General features: G+C 36.6%; 1 protein-coding gene across 5 annotated transcripts in view; it reads right to left on the bottom strand.

Moving 5' to 3' along the window:
- CPLANE1 (ciliogenesis and planar polarity effector complex subunit 1) overlaps window positions 1-20,069 on the bottom strand; it is a 175,073-nt gene that overhangs the window by 18,119 nt on the left and 136,885 nt on the right. For 3 of the 5 annotated variants that reach the window (XM_056824553.1, XM_056824554.1, XM_056824555.1), the window contains exons 48-52: window positions 19,334-19,504; window positions 17,024-17,148; window positions 16,525-16,614; window positions 4,758-4,924; window positions 2,494-3,048 (exon numbers count right to left, since the gene is read on the bottom strand). In XM_056824553.1, coding sequence (XP_056680531.1) covers window positions 2,908-3,048; window positions 4,758-4,924; window positions 16,525-16,614; window positions 17,024-17,148; window positions 19,334-19,504 — 694 coding nt within the window. In that variant the 3' untranslated portion in view covers window positions 2,494-2,907. Of the gene's footprint in view, window positions 1-2,493; window positions 3,049-4,757; window positions 4,925-16,524; window positions 16,615-17,023; window positions 17,149-19,333; window positions 19,505-20,069 lie in introns of those variants that run through there. The other 2 variants (XR_008917859.1, XM_056824552.1) reach the window with 1 other exon arrangement.

Raw genomic sequence — 20,069 nt, forward strand, 5'->3', positions numbered from 1 at the left:
ATCTTTTAAGCCCAAGAACATAAAATTTGACCCTGTTTCCATTTCTTCTCCCTCTGTTTGCCAAGAAGTGATGGGACCAGTTGCTAAGATCATATTTTTCTGACATTAAGCTTCAAGTCAGCATTTACACTCTCCTCTTTCACCCTGATCAAGAAGCTTCTTCATACTTCACTTTCTGCCATTAAAGCAGCAGCATCTGTGTATTTGAAAATGTTGACATTTCTCCCAACAACCTTAATTCTGGTTTTTTGATTCATCCAACCAGGTGTTTCATGCGATGTATTCTATAAATGTTAAATAAAGTGGCAATAAGCCTTGTCATACTCCTTTTCCAATCTTAAATCAATTTTTCCATGTCTTATTTTAACTATTGCTTCTTGATTTGCATATTCCTCAGGAGATGAGATGATCTGGTACTCCCATCTATTTGAGGACTTGCCCCACTTTATTGTGATCCATATGGTAAAAGGCTTTTGTGTAGTTAATAAAGCATAATTAAACGATTTTCTGGAACTTCTTTATTTTCTCCAGAATCCAGTGAATGTTAGCAATTTGGACGCTAGTTCTTCTGCCTCTTTGAAAATCAGTCTGCCCTTCTGATAATTCTCAGGGCTGAAGCCTAGCTTGCAGGATCTTTAGCATAATCTTGCTGGCATGTGAATTGAGTGCAGCTGTTCAGTATTTTGAACATTCTTTGGCATTGCCGTTTTTTAGGACTGGGACATGATCTTTTCCAATCCAGTGGCCATTGTTGACTCTTCAAATTTGTTGGCATATTAAGTGCAGCACATTAACAGCACCATCTTTTAAGAGTTTTAAATATTTCAGCTGGAATTCCATTATCTCCACTAACTGTATTGTTAGCAAGGCTTCCTGAGGCCCACTTAACTTCATTCTGCAGGATTTCTGGTTCTAGATCAGTAACCACAACTTCTTGGTTATCACCTATGATAAGATCTTTCTTATATAGTGCTGTGTATTCTTGCCACCTCTTCTTAAACTCTATTAAGTTTAAAAATATATTTTAAAAGTATGCATGATAGAATCCAAAATCTAGAAGAGGGCTTTCCTTTTAGTCCAACTTTCACAACCAGACATTGCAATAGTAGAAACCATAGCTCTGACTATGGACCTTTGTTTGCAAGACGATGTCTTTGCTTTCTGTCCAGGTTGGCTTTCTTTCCAAGGAACAAGTATCTTTTAATTTCAGGCTGTAGTCAACATCTGCTGTGACCTTTGAGCCCAAAAATATAAAATCTGACTTTGCTTCCTTTTCTTCTCATTTTATTCATCAGGGAGTGATGGGATCAGTTGCCAAAATCTTAGGGGTTTTTTTAAACTTCAAACTTTCCTCTTTCACCCTGATGAAAAGGCTTTTCTTAATTCTTCTTCAATTTCTGCCATCCAGAGTGGTATTGTATTTGAGATTGTTGATATTTCTCCTGACAGCCTTAATTCTGACTTTTGACATGTCCAGCCTAGCATTTCTCATGTAATTTTTTTCCCAAAAAAAAATAAATCAAACACTGGGTTATTGAATTAATTTCTTTTCTGGTTTCTTCCTATGGTCTACAGTTCTCTTTTTTAATCAGTAACTAACTAGTTTTTGATAATTTCTGCTTTATCATAGGATTATTTCAAGTCTAAAAGGGTTATTCCTCCTTCATTCCTTTTTCCTTTTTTCCCTCCATTATTTCAGTTGAGATTTTAGATGTTTTGATCCTTAAATCTTCATTTAGTTTGAGTTCTATTACTATAATTTTATTAGTATTGCACTACATTTGTAGATCAATTTAGGTAGTATTTTCATTGGGTTAGGGCATTTCTACCATGGATAATGAATATACCTTTGAATTTTAGTCAGTCTTTATTTTTAATTAATTAATTTTTTTCCTTTTTCTAAATGGCTCCCTCTCCCTGACCAGGATAAAAATAGAAAACAACTTTTGTAATAAGTACTCATAGTCCATCAAACCAATTTCCCTATTAGCCATGCTTAGATACATGTGAGTCCTCCTGCCCCCAGGCCTTCCCTGTGGTTAGGAAGAAACTGCAGATGTCACACAGTCTTTAGTCAGGGCCAGCCACTGGACTGTTTGAGGTTCAAACCTTTTGAAGTTGGGCCTTTTTTTGCAATGTTGAACAGGATGTCCTTATTATTCAGTCATTCTCAGGACTTGCAGTACCTTATGAAGGTACTATTGCATCCCTGTCCTATGGTTAATAACCTCCCACTGCGTCTTCTCCTAATCCAGGGAATGCCAGAACATTTAGGCTCTAAACAAAAACTATCTCATCCCTATTCACCTCAGACGCCATCCCAAAATTCCTCTATAACCTCTGTCTTCAGTTGTTATCAGTACAACCCTCCAGAACCCCCACTGTGTTGTTCATAAGCTTTCCTTCATTTTAGGGGCTCAAATAGGCATTTGAAATCAGGTGCACCTATATAAGATGTAGGTAAACACACTAGATATTCAAATCACAATAAAAGCAAGGGAAAAAACTTTTATTTATGAATATAAAACAATTTTCTATATACACTTAATTTAAGATTTAAAATCATCTTAACTTTTAACTGAACAGCATGAAAACATTTCTAATGTTTTCCTAAAGGTAAAAAACAATAAAAATATATGATTTAAGGAAAATGTTTTATTCACGTGATATGATTAATTTACTAATAATGTGTGGTCATCCTTGAATAATGCAGAGGCTGGCACAATAGCTGACACAATGTCTTCCCTGCTTGAATCGTGTTATTGAATTTACCCTGATGTTAGTCATTATGTTCATCAAAATCATCTTGATCTGGTTCAGGTCTTTTCCCTGAGATGTTATTATTTATAGTCCACCACGTTGCACACTACAGCCTGGGCATACCCTGCCCCAGGCACACACCTTGTTTCACCTGTTTTCTACAGAGGCCACCATGTCATCGACAGCACGCCAGTCAATCTTGCTAAGGATGCTGCCAGTGCTCTCAGATCCACTATCCAGGCCATTGATGCTTATGGGAAACCCTTCATCTTCAGGTGGTGAAATGTCCTATTGAGCAAAGGGAAAATTTTTACTAGGCTAATTCCTGACATCTTAGAAAAGCTAAATAAAACCTGAACACATCAGCCTGGACCAGACTCCAGACCTGTCCCATCATGGACCCTAGGAGCTGGGATGAAACGAAGTTTTTTTAATAAGTTGGATAACTGAATTGAATAACTCCTCAAACAAGCAATATTCCTCTGGTGTGATTACTTGAAAAAGTATTACTTGCTGAAAGAAGATCTGAGAAGTATTACTAGAATTCCTCTGAGTCCAATTTTACTTTAAAATGAGGATGAACATCAATCACTATATTAGAGGACAAGGCAGGATATAAGTGTCTCATTTATGATACCAAAAGCCCAATTACATGCCTCTACGATCACCTTCAACAATCTGGTACTAAGATTGGGTTTCCACAGAATTCTTTTACTCATTTCCAAAAGGAGCTATGTAATGAGTAATCACTTTCATCGCTATCATAACAAACCATCCCTGCCTTCTCTGAAGAAGACTTGTGAGGCAGGGAGCCACACAAGGAGGGTTTTCTAAGGTCTTTTATATATATCATTACAAAACCAAGTAGAATGTAAGCTCCATGAGGGCAGGAACTGTTTCATTTTTGTCTTTACATCCCTGGCACACGAAAAATAATAATCACTTGTTGAACTGAAGAAGAAAAATACATGGCTGGTGCTCGTCATTCTCATATAGAGAAGCTAATACCATTTACCCCTCAAATTCTGTCTCTACTGAAATTTCCTGTTTATGAAATGATGCTAATCATCCTGTCTCTGTATATAACTTTCCTTCAAACAATCAGGTCAAAGTTCAGACCACACCAATGTAGAAACCCTATTTCATTTATCTCTACTTTTGGCAAATGCTTTTTTGAGAGCCTCTCTTCATCAATTGGAATACTCTAGGAAATCTTCCTAATATAAGGAATAAGACTATGTACAATCTTAAATCAATAAACCCAGTAAAACAAAAATTGTAGGGTTTGTAATAGTGACTATGGGATTACTTAGGTTCCTGAGACACAAAAGGTAGTAGCTGTATCTTCTCAGACCCATTATGAATAACTGCTTCCTGGTAAAATAACATTTGGTATTTTTAAAAAGTTGATTAACCACTTTGATTTCAGTCATCTTCAAATATCTCATTTCTCCCTGTAAACAGATACTCCTGAAAGTAAAGAAGAAAGATCTATTTGATACTATTTGATAGCTCTCAGTTCCATGGCACTGGATTGTTAAGATGAGGAAATCAGAGCCAAAATACAACACTGAAGGTAGGGATGTTGACTTAAGGGGTAGGAAATCTAAGGTCTAAGATCTACAAAACAAAAAGCCTTCACAGCAGAAAAAAAAGGTTTTAGGTTTTAAAATCTATATGGACCAGAAGATGACAAAAAGAGAAAGAAGTAGTAGGAGACTAGAAGTGAAAAGACAGGGCTTCAGGCATTCCAAGGGGAAGAAATGAACTTGGCCTTGTGAACCAGAGATGTCAATGAGAAAGGAAAAAAACCTGGGCACATGAAGACGAAAAAGAGAAAAGAATAAAAACCTCTTATCCATTTCCCACATTCACCTTTGTATCCCTTGCTGAAGCTATTTTCTTCTTTCTACTGTGATTTTCTTCCTCCAGCTCAATCCTACTACTCACCTAGAGACTCAACTTCCCTGCCAACCTGCTGAAGTGCTCGTTCTTACCTCAAGGGAGGAGTTTGGACTTCTGCTGAGAATCTTGTCGATCTCTTCAGGCAGAGCCCAGGAATTTGCTAGACTGTGTTGCCTGCCGTATTCTTCTGTATTAGTTGTGGTTGAACTAGTTTTAGAGTCTTTTATAGATCTGGCTCTTGGACATGGATAACCAAAGTCTTCAAAGGAGACAAAGCAGAGGTTACACACATGGCTATATTTATACATGTGGCATATGCCTGAAACAGTTAACAGTATTCTTTGTTAAGAAATTTACTGCTGGGGCCAAGGCATCCTACTATATTACACAGTTTGACTTCACCAAGTCTGAGTTGTCTGGGCAGTATATTCTCCCTAAGGCATTTGATAGCTTCAATATGGTGCCATCCGAGAGCAAAGACTATCAAAGTATCAAGCTGAGAGGGGATAAATTGCCACTTTCTCTTGGGGCTCAAAATGAAGAATGACTAAGAGGCCTGGGTGTTACAGATGCTAAGACAAACTAGAAAGAAGGACTTGCCTTGAGATATAAAATACTTAATCTCTCATATTACCATCAAGGAGACTTGGGGAAATTGCTTGAGAACACATTTTTAATCACATACACATGCAAAGCAGGGGTCAACAAACTTTTTTTGTAAAGGGCCAGACAGTAGATACTTTAAGCTTTGCATATCAAAAATTAAAATTGCAAATAGTAGGTAAATACTTATATGAGAACAGAAAATTTCCGTATTTTTTTAAAACCCTTTAAGGTGTTTTAGTTCTAAGACAGAGGACTGGTAAGGGCTAGAAAGGGAGTTAAGTGACTTGCCCAGGGTAACACAGCAAGGAAGTGTCTTGAGGCCAGATTTGAATCCAGGATCTCCCATTTCTGAGCCTGACTCTCAATTCACTGAGCCACCTACCTGCCCTACCCCATAATTTTTTTGTTTATAAATTTCAAAATAAGATAAATAAATTTTTGGCAATCCAGGTCTATTAGTAAGAAGAATGGAACTCTTTTTTTATGGAATAACATTTCACTTAGTTACCGTTCAAAGTTAGTATTCCTTATTGTCAAAAGCAATTGTAAATGTTCATCTATTAGTGATCTGTAATGAAATTTTATGTATTTCATCTTTGGTAATGTCTTTTCATACAGATGAGTAGAACCAAATATTATTGATGTCATTACATGAGTATATGATTTTAATTCATCATATCCATTGTTTGCAAGGCATTTAAAGAAATCTATTCAGTTCTTTTCTTGAAAACCAGCTTTTTAGCATGTCATCCACGTTGCAGATTTATCACTTATAGTTGAAGGTTAGGGGGAAATGCTTTAATTGCATGCTTAAATGCAGTTTTAAATGTGAAATTTTCTTTTGCACTCACATCAAGGTCTAAACAATGCTGCTGTTACTGTAGTTGGAACTTGGAAAATATATCTACTGAAAGTTTGTATGGAAATGGAGATTCTGCTTCCTATTTTAACTCCTGACAGGACAGGAAATATATAAAAGCTTGTGAGTAAAAATGATGTTAGTTGTTGAACTTGAACTCAAGTATAAGTTTCACATATGAGCAAATTGCTTTGTTTTAAGATGGAATTTAGAAACATTATCAAGTCTGTAGGCAAAACTCATTTCCAAAGCCACTCTTAGCTCCCAGACAAGCAATGGTCAGATCTGGCTGGTACCCACAAGCCACAGTCTGTCAAGCCCTATTCTGTGGCAAATATCACTTAAAAGTCTCAAGACAATCTTTCCCCCTGCCTTGTGGGCAATTCATTTCTGTTCAGGAATAAGCCTAACTGCCTTCACATCAACAGTATAGGGATTAAGGTATACATAGGAAGGTGGAAAAATGAAGTGCAACTTCCAAACCTAGTGAACTGGCAAAGGTGACCAAAAAATATGAAATGACAAGTTGGAAGGACTAAGGGAAGGCAGGAAGGCACACCAGGGCACATGAAGGGAACTGGTCAATTGGCCCAGCCATTTGGGAAAGCATCTTGAAACTACCCTCAAAAGTTAATAAGTAGTCCATATTGACCCAGCAATACTACTTCAAGACCTATGGCCCACAGAAATCAAAGAAATGGAAAAGAGGCTCATATGTATGACAATATTCTTAGTAACACTTTTTTGTCATAGCAAAAAAAAACTGGAAACAAAAGAAACACCTCTCAATTGGGGAATGGCTGAACAAATTACGATATACAAATGTAACTGCACCATTTAGAATTATGAAAGGGTTTGTTTCAGACAAGCCAGGAAAAAAAGGTGTATGAACTGATGCAAAGACAAACAACATCATAAAGAAAAACAATTATAAAATATCTAAGAACTCTCAGCAGTAACAACTCTCACCTCAAAAGGGAAGATGAGGCAATTATTACCTATCTCCTGCTGTGAAAATGATCATTGCTTATGGATTGGTGATTTATAGCTAAGAGTTGTAGAAATCATATTCATAATCATTATAACTAAACTTATAATCATTGTAACCAAACTTTATCATTATAACCAAGTTTTCAGGCCTTAAAGCTTAGAATATAATTGTGCAGGTCTAATGCCTAACTCTCATTTAGTGAGCAAAACCAAATAAATGCCAACTGAGGAAAATAAGAAAGATGGTTGGAGGATGAGTTAGCCTGATCTCAAGATGTTCACCTAGTACTGGACTCCATTGGTACAGGGAATGGAGGTTAAGAAACCTTCTGGAGAATGTTACAGCAGATTGACTAAATCTATGACTTCCTTCATAATACCATGAATTCTAGAAAATCCTTGGTCTGAAAAGATACTTGGTTCTTATAAGAGAATACTGGCCTAATTTGGGTTTTCCAGTCACCATGACGAGTTAAGATTCAGGGTCAGGTGGTCAGATAACACAATTAAGAACCAATCTGAATCTTTGAAGGGTGTTTCTGAACCTTTTTATAACCACTAAACTGTATAAAAGAGCTGTTCTAACTACACTGGGGCCTTTGATTACTAAAGGATCACTGACCTCTATTATTGATTACTGCTAAATAGATTAAACTTGAACCTTTTGTGTCTCAGTCACAAAATTTGTATCACAGATTTTTTGAGACACTGTAAACTAAAGGGCCAGAAAACATTTTTACACATGGTCAATGTGTGGGTTTGTTTGGCTTGACAGTGCCTACTTACTATATAAGTGTATTTTCCTTTTTAAATTTGAGGGAGAGGGAGAGAGAAGCTTGCAATGAAACTGACCACCCTAAAAGAAAAGAGGATCATTAAAGCACTTTTTAAAATGCACAGAAAAACACTGAAGTAATTTCAGAAGGAAATATGGAGAAGAAATCTTTGAAAGCACCATGCTGAATTTGTTAAAAGTTTTTTTAAAAAGCAAAGTCAAATGGAATAGAAACTTATATTTTCATATATAGTCATCATTCTGTAAAAAAACAAAATGGAATGTTAGGGCGGCTAGGTGGCTCAATGTTTAGAGAGTTAAGCTTGGAGATAGGAGGTCCTGGGTTCAAATCTGATCTCAGATACATCCTAGATCTATGATCCTATCACTTAACCCCAATTGCCAAACCAACTACCTTAGAACCAATTCTTAGTATTGATTCTAAGACAGGTAAGGGTTTAAAAAGATATATCGAATCTAACACAGGAATATGCCTTTTGAAAGTGTATTATCATTTCCCTTATATAATGATTTACTGAGTGTATTAAAATGTAAGAAATAAGTATAATGATAAAATTATAAGAAAAATTCATAAATGATGCACTGAAGTATGACATATCAAATCAACTAAAATTAAGTTCGTCTAAAAACTTTATACAATCTATTTAATAATAATGATTTTATCTGTTTGATGTCTTTGTTGTTATGCTACTTGTATAATTAGAATTTTGCTCCCCAGAACTCTCTTTCCCAGGTTCCTATGTTCCTTCTCATGTTACCTGCTAACATATGGAGAATATATTTTTGTGTAGCTCCTCCCTCTCTCTCTTTTCTCCCAGAAATACAGCTGTGGTGGTTGGGTGAGTGTCAGACAGGAGAATTTTACTCATGTTACTTTACTCAGGATTTTACTTTTGTTCTTGCATTTTTTCTACTTCAAGTGATTTTTAATAAATCTTATAAAATATGATACTTGGAGTTATTGGATATTAATTTAAATTTTACATTGTTGGCGACCAGAAGTCTGGAGTTTAGGACCCCTATTTCTTAGTTACAGGCAGATTAATTTTAAAAGTCTGCAGCTGCCTGCCACTGCTGTTACTGCTGCTGCCGCCACCACCCACCACTGCGCTTCCCACTTTTGACCAGACCCTTAAAAGCCATTTTCTGCTTAGAAGATGAGGTATAAATCCCCTTTCCATTATATTGCTAATACCTGAGTGCTTGTTGCTGCCTTGCAAGCCCAATGTTTCTCTTAGGCAACATTTAGATTCCTCAGGGTTTTTTCACCTGGGGGCAAGTTTCCACCCTCTTAACTCCCTGCCTACATATCTGGGGGGAACAATGAAGGGGAGCAGCAGTCCCCTGTCCATGTGGCAGTAGAAGCAAGCAGGTCCCTGGTGTTTTACCTCTAGGAGGGAGAGGAAGAAAGGTTACTCCTCCAAACCTCTTAACTTTACTCCTAGCAAGTACATACTAGGGTAGCACCACCTACAAACAGAAAGTTGAATTGAATGCATGGCCCAGTTTCCTGCCTATCTCAAATAGCTCCCATTCTTAGAGAGCATTACTAAGCTCACACAGCTCAAAGTTTTAGGATGTCTTTTCTTACTACTGTTCCTGGGTGCACTTGTCCTTGCTGTTAGCATGAGTAATCTCAAGATTCATAAGGGAGATTCATTCCCCTTACTGTCTAAGCCCAGCCTCTGCAACACATCCAATATGGGATCATCCACACTATGCTCAGTGAGGAAATCTCTCTCAGTGTGGGGAACCTCAGAAGTCTAATCAAAGGAATCTAGGTGGATGATGAACCATAAAGTCTGGAGGTGAATTTTAAGCCTTTTCAGACTCCATTTGCCTTACTGATGTTAACTGTTTCAGTTTGTTCCCCTCAAAATAGTGAAGAAGTCTCTGTAACACAGCTATCAGAATTGGAGAAAAGGACTCTTGAATTGATTGGTCACATCCTGTCACATATATTGTATTTGCTGATTGTTTGCTTTAAAATTCAATTTTGTTTTTTAAGTTTGCATATTAATCTAATATCTTCTGTTACACTGTCATTTTCAGTTACTGCATTTTGGCCATTAGCTATATGTTCTGTTACACTGTATTTGTACCCTCCCCCTTGTGACTGGAATATAGAAAATACTATTATAAAAGTCTATAAACAACTTAGACAAAATCTGTTCTGTGGCAAAACCATAGGTCCTTATGGATTCTGGGTTTGTCACCAGATCCATTGAGGCCACATGTTACCTTAATGGCCTTTGTTCCTTTTTGCCTTTGCTAATTGTCACACAGATGATAGATGGACTCCGTTAAACTGGTTACAATCTATATACAAACTTTGGAGAATTTAATGAGCTAAAAATCTCAATTTATTTTGATGGGTCTTCAGAAGTGATTTTCAGATATCTAGTAGCACCACCACTTCTGATTGATCATTTGCCTACCTTTGAGTTGTTTCTAACAAAAGGTAAGAGTCCATTTAGTAGTTGAAGTTAACTGCAATAGCACTATTGTATTCCCCACCTCTGCATTTATAAAAATGTAATGTATTAGATAGATATCAGAAGTGATTTTCACTATTGTATTCCTCGCCTCCACTTTGCAATGGATGGGATATATACATACATGCCTTTTACATCTGTTATAGTCTCATACCAGAGGAGGGAGGTTTCCCAATGGGCTTAGTTACCCTGTGATGGATTATAATCTCATCTGGGAGGTGGGAAGGATTTCCCAGGGAGTTTGGTAATCCCTGGAAGACTCCAAGAGGGAGAAATTTCCCATGGAGCCTAATGGCTCCTGGATGGTTTTTATATTTATAACTCTTCAGCATACTCTACCCTTCCATCAGAATGACCTAGATTCTTGGTAAAATTTTAGACCCAAAAAGTTTTCATCAGCAGTATAGGAGTTTTGTTGTTTTTTGGTGTGTGTGTGTGTGTGTGTGTGTGTGTGTGTGTGTGTGTGTGTGTGTTTTCTGAGCTCTCATGCCACATTTTGGAATGATGGCAGTAATAGACTCTGTTAGAAATATCTTCACCAAGGTTGAAAGATTAGCTAGATCTGGAGTACTTGTGACAAGTATCCATGAGCTTCAAGAGGTTTTTTTAAAATGTCACACAGCCACTCATATGAATCCTAATAGTGAGTTTTTTTGTTATTGTCATTAAATGATTTTGGGAACTTTGGTACTTCTTTGAATTTGCATTGGCTGTTGTACTACTGTTTTAAAAAGCTGTTACTTGGTGAAAATAATGTGCACTCACACTATAGATCATGGCCAAGTTAAAAAGGAAATGGATCTCATTTTTTAGTGTGCCTCTATTTGGCAGACACCTTTTCATGGAATGTGAACTGTATATTTTTTATTTTTTTTAATTTTATTATTGTTTATTCTTGTATGTGCAATATAGAGTATTTGAATTTTCTTTTTTTTGTACTTGAAAAACATGTTATCAGTAATAATGGTTTTCTGATTTGGCATTAGGATAAGTTTAAAATATCCATTAGTCCTAATGTCAATGCATACCCAAAAGCTTTAGACTTTGATTGTTAAATATTATAGGACTTTGATTAACAATTGTGTCTGATTTCAGGAGAAGGGATCACAAAAGAGCTATTGCACAGTGCCAAGGAGCACAAGGTCAAAGAGACCAACCAATCCCACTGGGATTGATGAGATTCTGCGCCAAGGCAGAGGACTTGAACTAATTTTGGGGTTCAAGGAAGCAGCTGTTTTCAAAGTCAGATATGGGATTCCCTCGTGCCAGACCCAGACTTCTACCAAATACTTCAGAAGTTTGGCTGCCATTTTGGCTCCCTTATCCCTGAGAGCAAAGGTAAATCAGACCAAGGAATGATACTGCCCTTTTTGCTTCAAAATCAAATCTCTTTTCTTTCTTTTATGCCATGGCAATTTTCTGTAGTCCTAGCTGCTGGCTGGGTAAGTGCACAATTGCAACTATAGGCCTGTGAGATATAAATCACTTTAATCAAGCCCTGGTTCAAGGCCTTGTTATGAGTTTTTTTCTTCCTTTTTTAGAATTTTTACACATGAGACTGAATTTTATCTTTTATCCAGAAGTTACTTTTTTCTCTTTTATTTGTTTTTCTTTTCTTGATGGTTTTGGGTTTTTTTTGTCAATTGATTCATATACTTCATAACTCAGCCATGTATCCCAGGTTGACCCATATACCTATACCCTCCTCAGGGGTGATTGTTTTATTATCCTATAATGCATGGTTTAAAATATCTTTTAGAGAAATTTTAGGATAAGAAATTTGCTACCTGAATCAAGAAAGTGAACTGTTTGGAGAAGGCACCATAAAGAAGCATGCAGAAACCACACACTTCACTAAAAGATCCAGAATTAACTTTGGGATGTAGTGAGTTGAACTGTGGGGGATTGAACACATTTATTTTGAATGTACACTCTTATGCCAAAGGGGACTGCCCCCTCAATCGGCTTTTTGTCAATGCACCTAGCAATCATTGGTTTTGTTCTCTTTCTCTTTTATTTCCCTCTTATCCCGAAATTATTGTAATTTCCCCTTAGAAACTGCAATATTGTATCTACCTCTAGTTAAAGATCTTTAGAGATATAAGTTGATTATATGAAATGATTCACTGGGGAAACGAGGCGTGTAAATTTGGGAGATTTCTACATGCATGTTTCCCAATGGAGTCACAGGGGGATTGTATAATTAGAATTTTGCTCCCCAGAACTCACTTTCCCAGCTTCCCATGTTCCTTCTCATGTTATATGCTAACATAGGGAGGATATATTTTTTGTGTAGCTCTTCCCTCTAGCTTCTTATCTCAGAAACACAGCTGTGGCGGTTGGGTGAGTGCCAGGCAGTAGAATTTTACACATGTGGCAACTAAGGCTTTTTTTACTTTTGTTGTTGTAGTATCTTTTCTACTTCAAATGATTAATAAATCTTATAAAATATAATGCTTGGACTTATTGGTTATTAATTTAAATTTTACATACCTAATGGGCTCAAGGCTGACAACCAACTCTCTTCCTACACACACACACATATATACACACACACACACACCTTTCTCTAAAACATTTTCTAATATGGAAAAAAAATCTTATAGATGGGTTATCACACCCCAGAACCTCTGATGTTACTACAATTAAAATCAGACAATCTAGCTAAGGGAAGCAATGAACATTTTCATGACAGAAGAGACAAGACATTTAATTTTGATAGAACCTAGATTTTTTTTTAAAGGAAGATATGTTCTAAACAAATATTATATTGATGAGTCCTCTAAGAAAATATTAAAACTGAACCTTGATCTTAAAGCAGTAGGCTAGATCTATGCCAACTCACAGTAAAATGAGAGATGGGGATCACTACCTGTGCCATGACAAGTCAAAAGGTAGGAACCATGCAGCCACTTCAAAATCTTACACAAGAACTTTGTCTCTGAAAAAGTTTCTTCCCTGTTTTAAGTAGGGTGTTGTGAAGATTGGATTTGGCTCTCCCCTGATTTTTACAATGAAGGTACTTAGCTCTTCCTTTATTATGAAGTTTAAATAGTAACCCCCTCTCTATTTTTAGATTTTAATCCCCAAAATGTAAACCCAGTACTTAAAGTAGATCTACCCATTTTAACCACAAAAAAAGTATGAACTCACTACAAAAAAGGTGTGAACTAACCACAAAAGGGTATGAACACCCATTTCATACATTAAGTGGGAGGTCTGTGACCCACTTGTGAAAGAATGGGCAGTCCTGGAGAAAAGCATAGGCTGTGATAGGGTGTGGTAGACATGAAATTTAGGGGAGGTGATACAAGAGAAAAAGGTCTTTAAATAGTGGAAACAGACACACAGGGATCAATCAGTCACTAGGAGTTGGACTGAAAGACAGTCACTCGGACTTGGAATGAGAACAGTCATTCGGAGCTGGAGGGAAAACAGACACTTGAGGAGAGACTGGAAGACAGACCCTCAGAATTGGAGTGAAGACACTTGGCTGTGGAACTGGACCCCTGGAGGATCTCATGCAGGAAACATCAGACTGCTTTCCTTTTAGATGGTCACTGTGGTGAGTGTAAAGCCTGACTTAAGTTTCTTGCCCTTGAGACTCCTTTCCCCTGACTAGTGCCTTAGAATTTCTACCTGGTTCAGAGGGAGCCAGAGATATATCTCTCTCTCTCAGTATCTCTCTCTCCTTTTCTCTCTTCCTTAATATCTTCCATCTACTATAAAATAAACTACCATAAATTCCATTTTACTTGAGTAATTCATTGTGGGATTTAGAAATTAAATCCCTGGTGACCACCAATTTAATATTCAGTCCAACCATAAATCTAACTGTCAATGTAGTTCACAGGGCTAAGAGAAGTTATATGGAGAGGATATTACAGAAAGACCAGTTCATTGCAGTAGAGAACAGATTATTAATAACTTATGGGCAACATAAGATTTTTTTACAAATAAAACTTTGAATTATTAATGATTGATTAAAAAAAAATCTCTGAAAAACAAATTTGACCAATCATGGAGTCTGTTGAAATGAAGGTTTTCAAGCCAGGATTTTAGGATCATTGGATTAAGCATATTCAACACTGGAGTATATTCTCAGGGATAGGCACTACCTACAGACAACTTGTTCTGCTAGAAGTGTGTCTGGGTGGTTCAACACCAAGAGAATGTCCCCCTTCTGCAGCGTAAAGTTTCACTTGATTAAAATGCACATGCTTCTTTCTTTTGGTTTTAGATAGATGCTTAAAAAAAAAACAACATTATCTTCTGTCTTAGAATCAAGAGCAGTAAGGGTGAGACAATGGGGAGTTTAGTGACTTGCCCAGGGCCACACAATTAGGAAGGGTTTGAGGCCAGATTTGAACTAAGGACCTCCCAACTCCAGTCCTGACTCTCAATCCACTGAGCCAAATATAGTTGCCCTTGGAAATGGATACTTTTTATAATATTAAACTTATATATCTTATATAAACTTATATAACTTCTAAACTTATATCTGATAGGGTTTTTTACATTTATACTTTGTCAGAAGATTTTTGTGCATCTATTGAGATGATCATGTGGTTCTGGATGCTTTGGTTTTTAAGATGAACTTGTTTGTTTTTCAATGTTGAGCAATCCTTTTATCTCTGCTACAACTCCCACTTGATCATAATAAATGATTTCTTGGATATTTCACTGTAGTCTGTTTGATGGCATCTTATTTAAAATTTCTGAGTCAAAGTTCATTAATGATATTGGTTATAATTTCTACATGCATTTTATCTTTCCCTAAATTAGGTATTAGGACTACATTTGTCTCCTGAAGGCTTCAGGTAGGTTCTTTCTCAATTTTTGAGAATAATTTCTGAAGTATGAATACTAATCCTTTAAAAAGTTTCATAGAATTCTCTTATGAATTCATCAAGATTAGGAGTTTTTTACTTTGGTAGTTCCTTTCCAGTGAGATTTCCTTCCTTCTCTGAGAGGTTATTTACAAACTTTGGTCTTCTAAGAGTTTGGGTATTTTAATATTTTTGAAAGAATGAGACATGGATTTTTGGACACAGCTAACGTAGTTCTCTATTTTCTCTTTTGTTTTCCTATCTTCAGAATTAACCAAAAACTGATACAGGGAAACTGAAATCTCCTATCATTGACATGTAACTGTCTATGCCTTCTTAAAACTTGAGTAAATCTGGATGCTAAGACATTCGCAGTATATTGGTTTATTAATAATTTTGCCTGGAGGGGATTGAAAAGTAGGCAGAATCAGAGATGTGTAATGCTGCAGGAAGGTCAAAGAGGAGTAGAAATAAGAAAAAGATATTTAAGTTGGCTCTTAAGAAGGCAGAGATAAAGTACAACAAAAATAAATTCCTTTCTCTGCTAGGATGGCAATGATGGGAAGGAAACAGAACTTTTACTTTTCCTCATTCCAATAGAAAACAGTTCTGGACAACAATAAAATTAAAGCTATTGTTCCTCTTCCTTTTGGCAGTGAGTGAAAATGCTATTTGCTGCAAGGGAGCAGATAAGAGAACTGCTCTTCTCCCACCACTCAACATATAGGCATGGTATTTTTTTTTAGGTAATTAGGAGGTCCAAAATCCACTAGAATAACTTGAGATATGATTGCTCAGTAACCCCAGAAGTTCTATGATCTATAAGGACTGCAAGATGGCAGCAGAGCAGTGTCATCAATAGTAGCACAAATAGTAGTTTATGATACCACTGGAGCAGCATAAGTTTTATATTACTGCCACCACAGAGAATTTGGTGAGAATGCCACAAAAAAGAGACTCCTCTTGCCATAATCTGTGAAGTACCCCTATGCATGTGTACAGGAGGCCCCATTCCCTTATTTGTTAAAAGCTGGCAACCACAACACATGATTCTAACCCAACATGCTCCAACAGACTTATATTTGGATACATTTCCATGAAGCCTAGCTATACATACATAAGAACTCCATTGCCTCAGGGTTATTATTATCCAATGATATAACCATGATGAGAGGTTGTCAGTTGCCCCTCTGGCACTCCAAATGGTATGTCCAATGTGTGTCCCATATGATGGAGCCTGTCTCGGAAATATTTTTTTATAACATGTTATTTTTTATAATTTACCTTCTCTGGAGAGGTCTGAAGAGCTTGATGCATTTTGTGCCATCCTTTTGTTAACTTGGTTTGTTTTCTTTATTGAAACAGTCGCCATTCCTGAAAGGAAAATGCGTGTTTTGCTCTTGACGTAGTTGTACAGCATGAAACCATTCTCAAATACAAGTGGGAAAAAGGAACTTTGAGGCTTAGTATCCTTCTCCTTTTTAACCCAATGTTCCTTTTCAAGATAGCTAGCAACAGCATTTCTACAAGACCAGGCATTTTTGGAAATCAGGAAAGAAGAGAAAACAAAAGTTTAACTACAGAATTATTGGGAAAGGCATTGAAGTTAACAGATTAGCATATATCTGTAACAGCTCAGTAGAGCCTATTGTAAGGGGAACTGACCCTTTCTTTTAGAATATCACAGTGTTACTGCTGTTAATAGTAACAGCACATAACAATGAAAATGGAACATTGGTCATAAGTGATAATGCTTACTATGGTACAAGTACTTAAGCCTTACTATTTCGTGGAAATGAATGTTGATGTTGTCTGGGAGGGCTTCTTGCATGAATATAAGTAGGTTTGGGAGCAAATCTAACTTTTGTATTTCTTCCTGGTGATGATGTATGAATGTTATGGTCCACTCTAAAAGTAGAAAAAATTATTATTATTATGTTATTCCAAAACTAAACTACATTAGTAGTTAACATGAATTAAAAAATTTAAACTGACAAATACAGCATAATTCCATATCCATGAGATATGTTTTACCAAAACTTGACATTTTCTTTTCTTATCTGTCAAGAGTTTTAATACTTCTCTAATTAATCTATTTTCTAAGAACTCACAGTTTTCAATAAATCATTCTTTATGTCTAACACAAATTATTATTTTTTAAAAACCTAAAAACCCTTACCTTCTGTCTTAAGAGACAATACTGAGTATTGGTTCCAAGGCAAAAGAGTGTTAACAATTGGGATTAAGTGATTTGCTAGGAAGTATCTGAGGCCAGATATGAACCCAGGATATAGTGCTATATTCACTGAACCACCTTGCTGCTCTGCAAATTAGTCTTTTTTTTTTAATGGAGCCACAAAAAGGATAGCTATTCTTTATATACTTGATAATATTCATTAAATAATCTGGATTTTCTCTTCTCTAAGTTTTGGAGGATTTTGTTCCATTCTAAGAACAGTTATTAAGAAACTGCTGATTATCTACTGAAAGGTACTAAGATACAGAAGAGTCTGAAAACCACACTTTATGGGGAAAAGCTTGTGAAACTCAGGATGGTAAGCTTGTGGAAGTATTTGAAAGTCTGTCACCCAGAAGGGGACTTGTTCCCCTTGGCTCCAGCAAACAGAACAAGTCACAATGGAAAGGGAGTTTCAAAAAGGAAAATTTAGCTCAGTGCTTGGAAAACTTGCTAACAATGAGAGCTATCTCTATACTGCATGGGACACATGGGGAGAGTGGGTTCCTCATCAGAAAGATCTAAAAGCAAAGCCTGGAGGATCTGTCTTTGGAGATGATGCTATGGGGAGTCTTGTTCATACTGTGGTGACACCCTTCTAACTCTGACATCCGGTGACAGTGCTCTTCTTTCCTAGACCTACAATCTGAAGAGTGCAAAGAATGCTGACTAAGGAAATACATTTTACAAATGCAGAACAGGAACTGTTCTACAGCTTATATTCCTGTCAGGTTCTCAGGGCCACAGAGCCTGTAAGTCTTACAAGTGGGACTAGAAGACAGATTCCTGACTTTAAAGACTAACTCTCTATCCACCATTCCAATATACCTAAATACTTCCAACTTTTCTTTACAGAAAGCCTTCATAGGAGCCAGAGAGTACCTTAGAGCCCATCCACTCCAAATCTTTTCCTTGTGCAGATGAGAAGACTGAGATAACTGGTCCAAGGGCACACAGGAGGGAGAAAAGCTAGGATTCAGCTCCAGAGCCAGTTGATTCACCACTCAGCACTACTTATACATTGTTTTCCCCCATTTCACAAACCTTTCCTTTAATTATTTCTTCTCAGTACCTGTGTGCTATTTAATTCTTTACATCCTGGCAGTATGCCTCATTTGTTAAAGCACAGCACAAGGCAGCTAACCAACTTTCAGTTTATGATCCACTAAGACACCCTGATCATTATCTATTGCTAGATAGATAGACTGATCAATTCATAGTTTATCTTGTAAGCATGCAATCAGTTTTCTTAAATATTCTAAATAACATTTGTTACTGTTTACTGGTCCCAGGCACTACTCTGAAAGAAAAAATGACTTGTAATCAACATTATTGGTTATTTATCATATTTTCCAATACCTAACATGAAGCTGTTATTCAGTTGCTTTAGTACCATCTGACTCTTTGTGAACCCATTTGGTTCTTGGCAAAGAAACCAGAGTGGTTTGCCATTTCTTTCCCCAGCTCATTTTACAGATGAGGAAACTGAGGCAATGTTAAGTGTCTAGCCCAGGGTCATTAATAAGCTAATAAGTGTCTGAGGCCAGATTTGAACTCAGGAAGATGAGTTTTTCTGACTTTAGGTCTAGCTAACTGTTTTGGTTACAAAATTAATATTTTAAAAACCCTTTTTATGATGCTATTTTACAACTAATGTGTATGAAGTAAATAAAAATTCTCAAAGCCTTTGTGATCACCATATATATGTATATATACACTTTCTTAATTTACTGTAATCATTTTAAAAAACAGACATAAAGAAATGCTAATTATATGAAAGATAAAATGCTGGATTTCTGCCTTCAAAAAGTGAAAAGTGGCTTTTGCCCAATGACCTTAAGTCAGCACTCCTCTTACCCTCTTGGAGGAAGATGGCGCTGCCTCGTGGAAATGCGAAAAGACTTAGCTGGGCCACATGGTGGCTTTGTCGGAGATATTCCTGTTGTCTGGGCTGACTCAACCAACAGTTCATTCATTAGGTTATACGCTTGTGCCACTCGACGATGATAGTGCTCAGACAGCTGCAATCTTTGGGAAAGGAATTAAAAGTACAAATGTGCTAACACACTGCTTTGCAAGTGTTATTTTGAAAATATATAAGTTTGTAATTGATCTCAGGCATTTAGTTTTCACCTCTAAGACCCATGATATGAATAAGCAGAATGTGTCTGTTTATGGGTATTCCTCCTATAATGCTAATGTTTTTAGAGTTTATAAAGCCCTTTACATGCTCTCTACAAGAGCTGTATGAACTTATCAGTGTAAGCATTTAACAGCTGAGTGCTGAGGTTCAGAGAGACTGTGGTTTGCCCAAAGTCACAGAACTAGGTAATGATGGTGCTGGATCTCAAAGTCATATCATGTTTTCTGACTCCAAATTCAATGTCTTTTCCATTATACAACAAAATCTCACAGTGAGATTCATATGGACAGAAGAGAAACTACAAGGACAAAATAGGTAATAGACTTTGAAAATTAAAATCTAATAAAACCTGCCCTTTCCTTCCCTCTTAGAATCAATACTATTTATCAGTTCCAAGGTAAAAGAGAGGTAAGGGCTAGGGAATGAGGATTAAGTGACTTGTCCAGGATC

The sequence above is a fragment of the Monodelphis domestica genome, chromosome 3 (genome assembly GCF_027887165.1).
Source record: "Monodelphis domestica isolate mMonDom1 chromosome 3, mMonDom1.pri, whole genome shotgun sequence".
NCBI classification, from domain to species: domain Eukaryota; kingdom Metazoa; phylum Chordata; class Mammalia; order Didelphimorphia; family Didelphidae; genus Monodelphis; species Monodelphis domestica.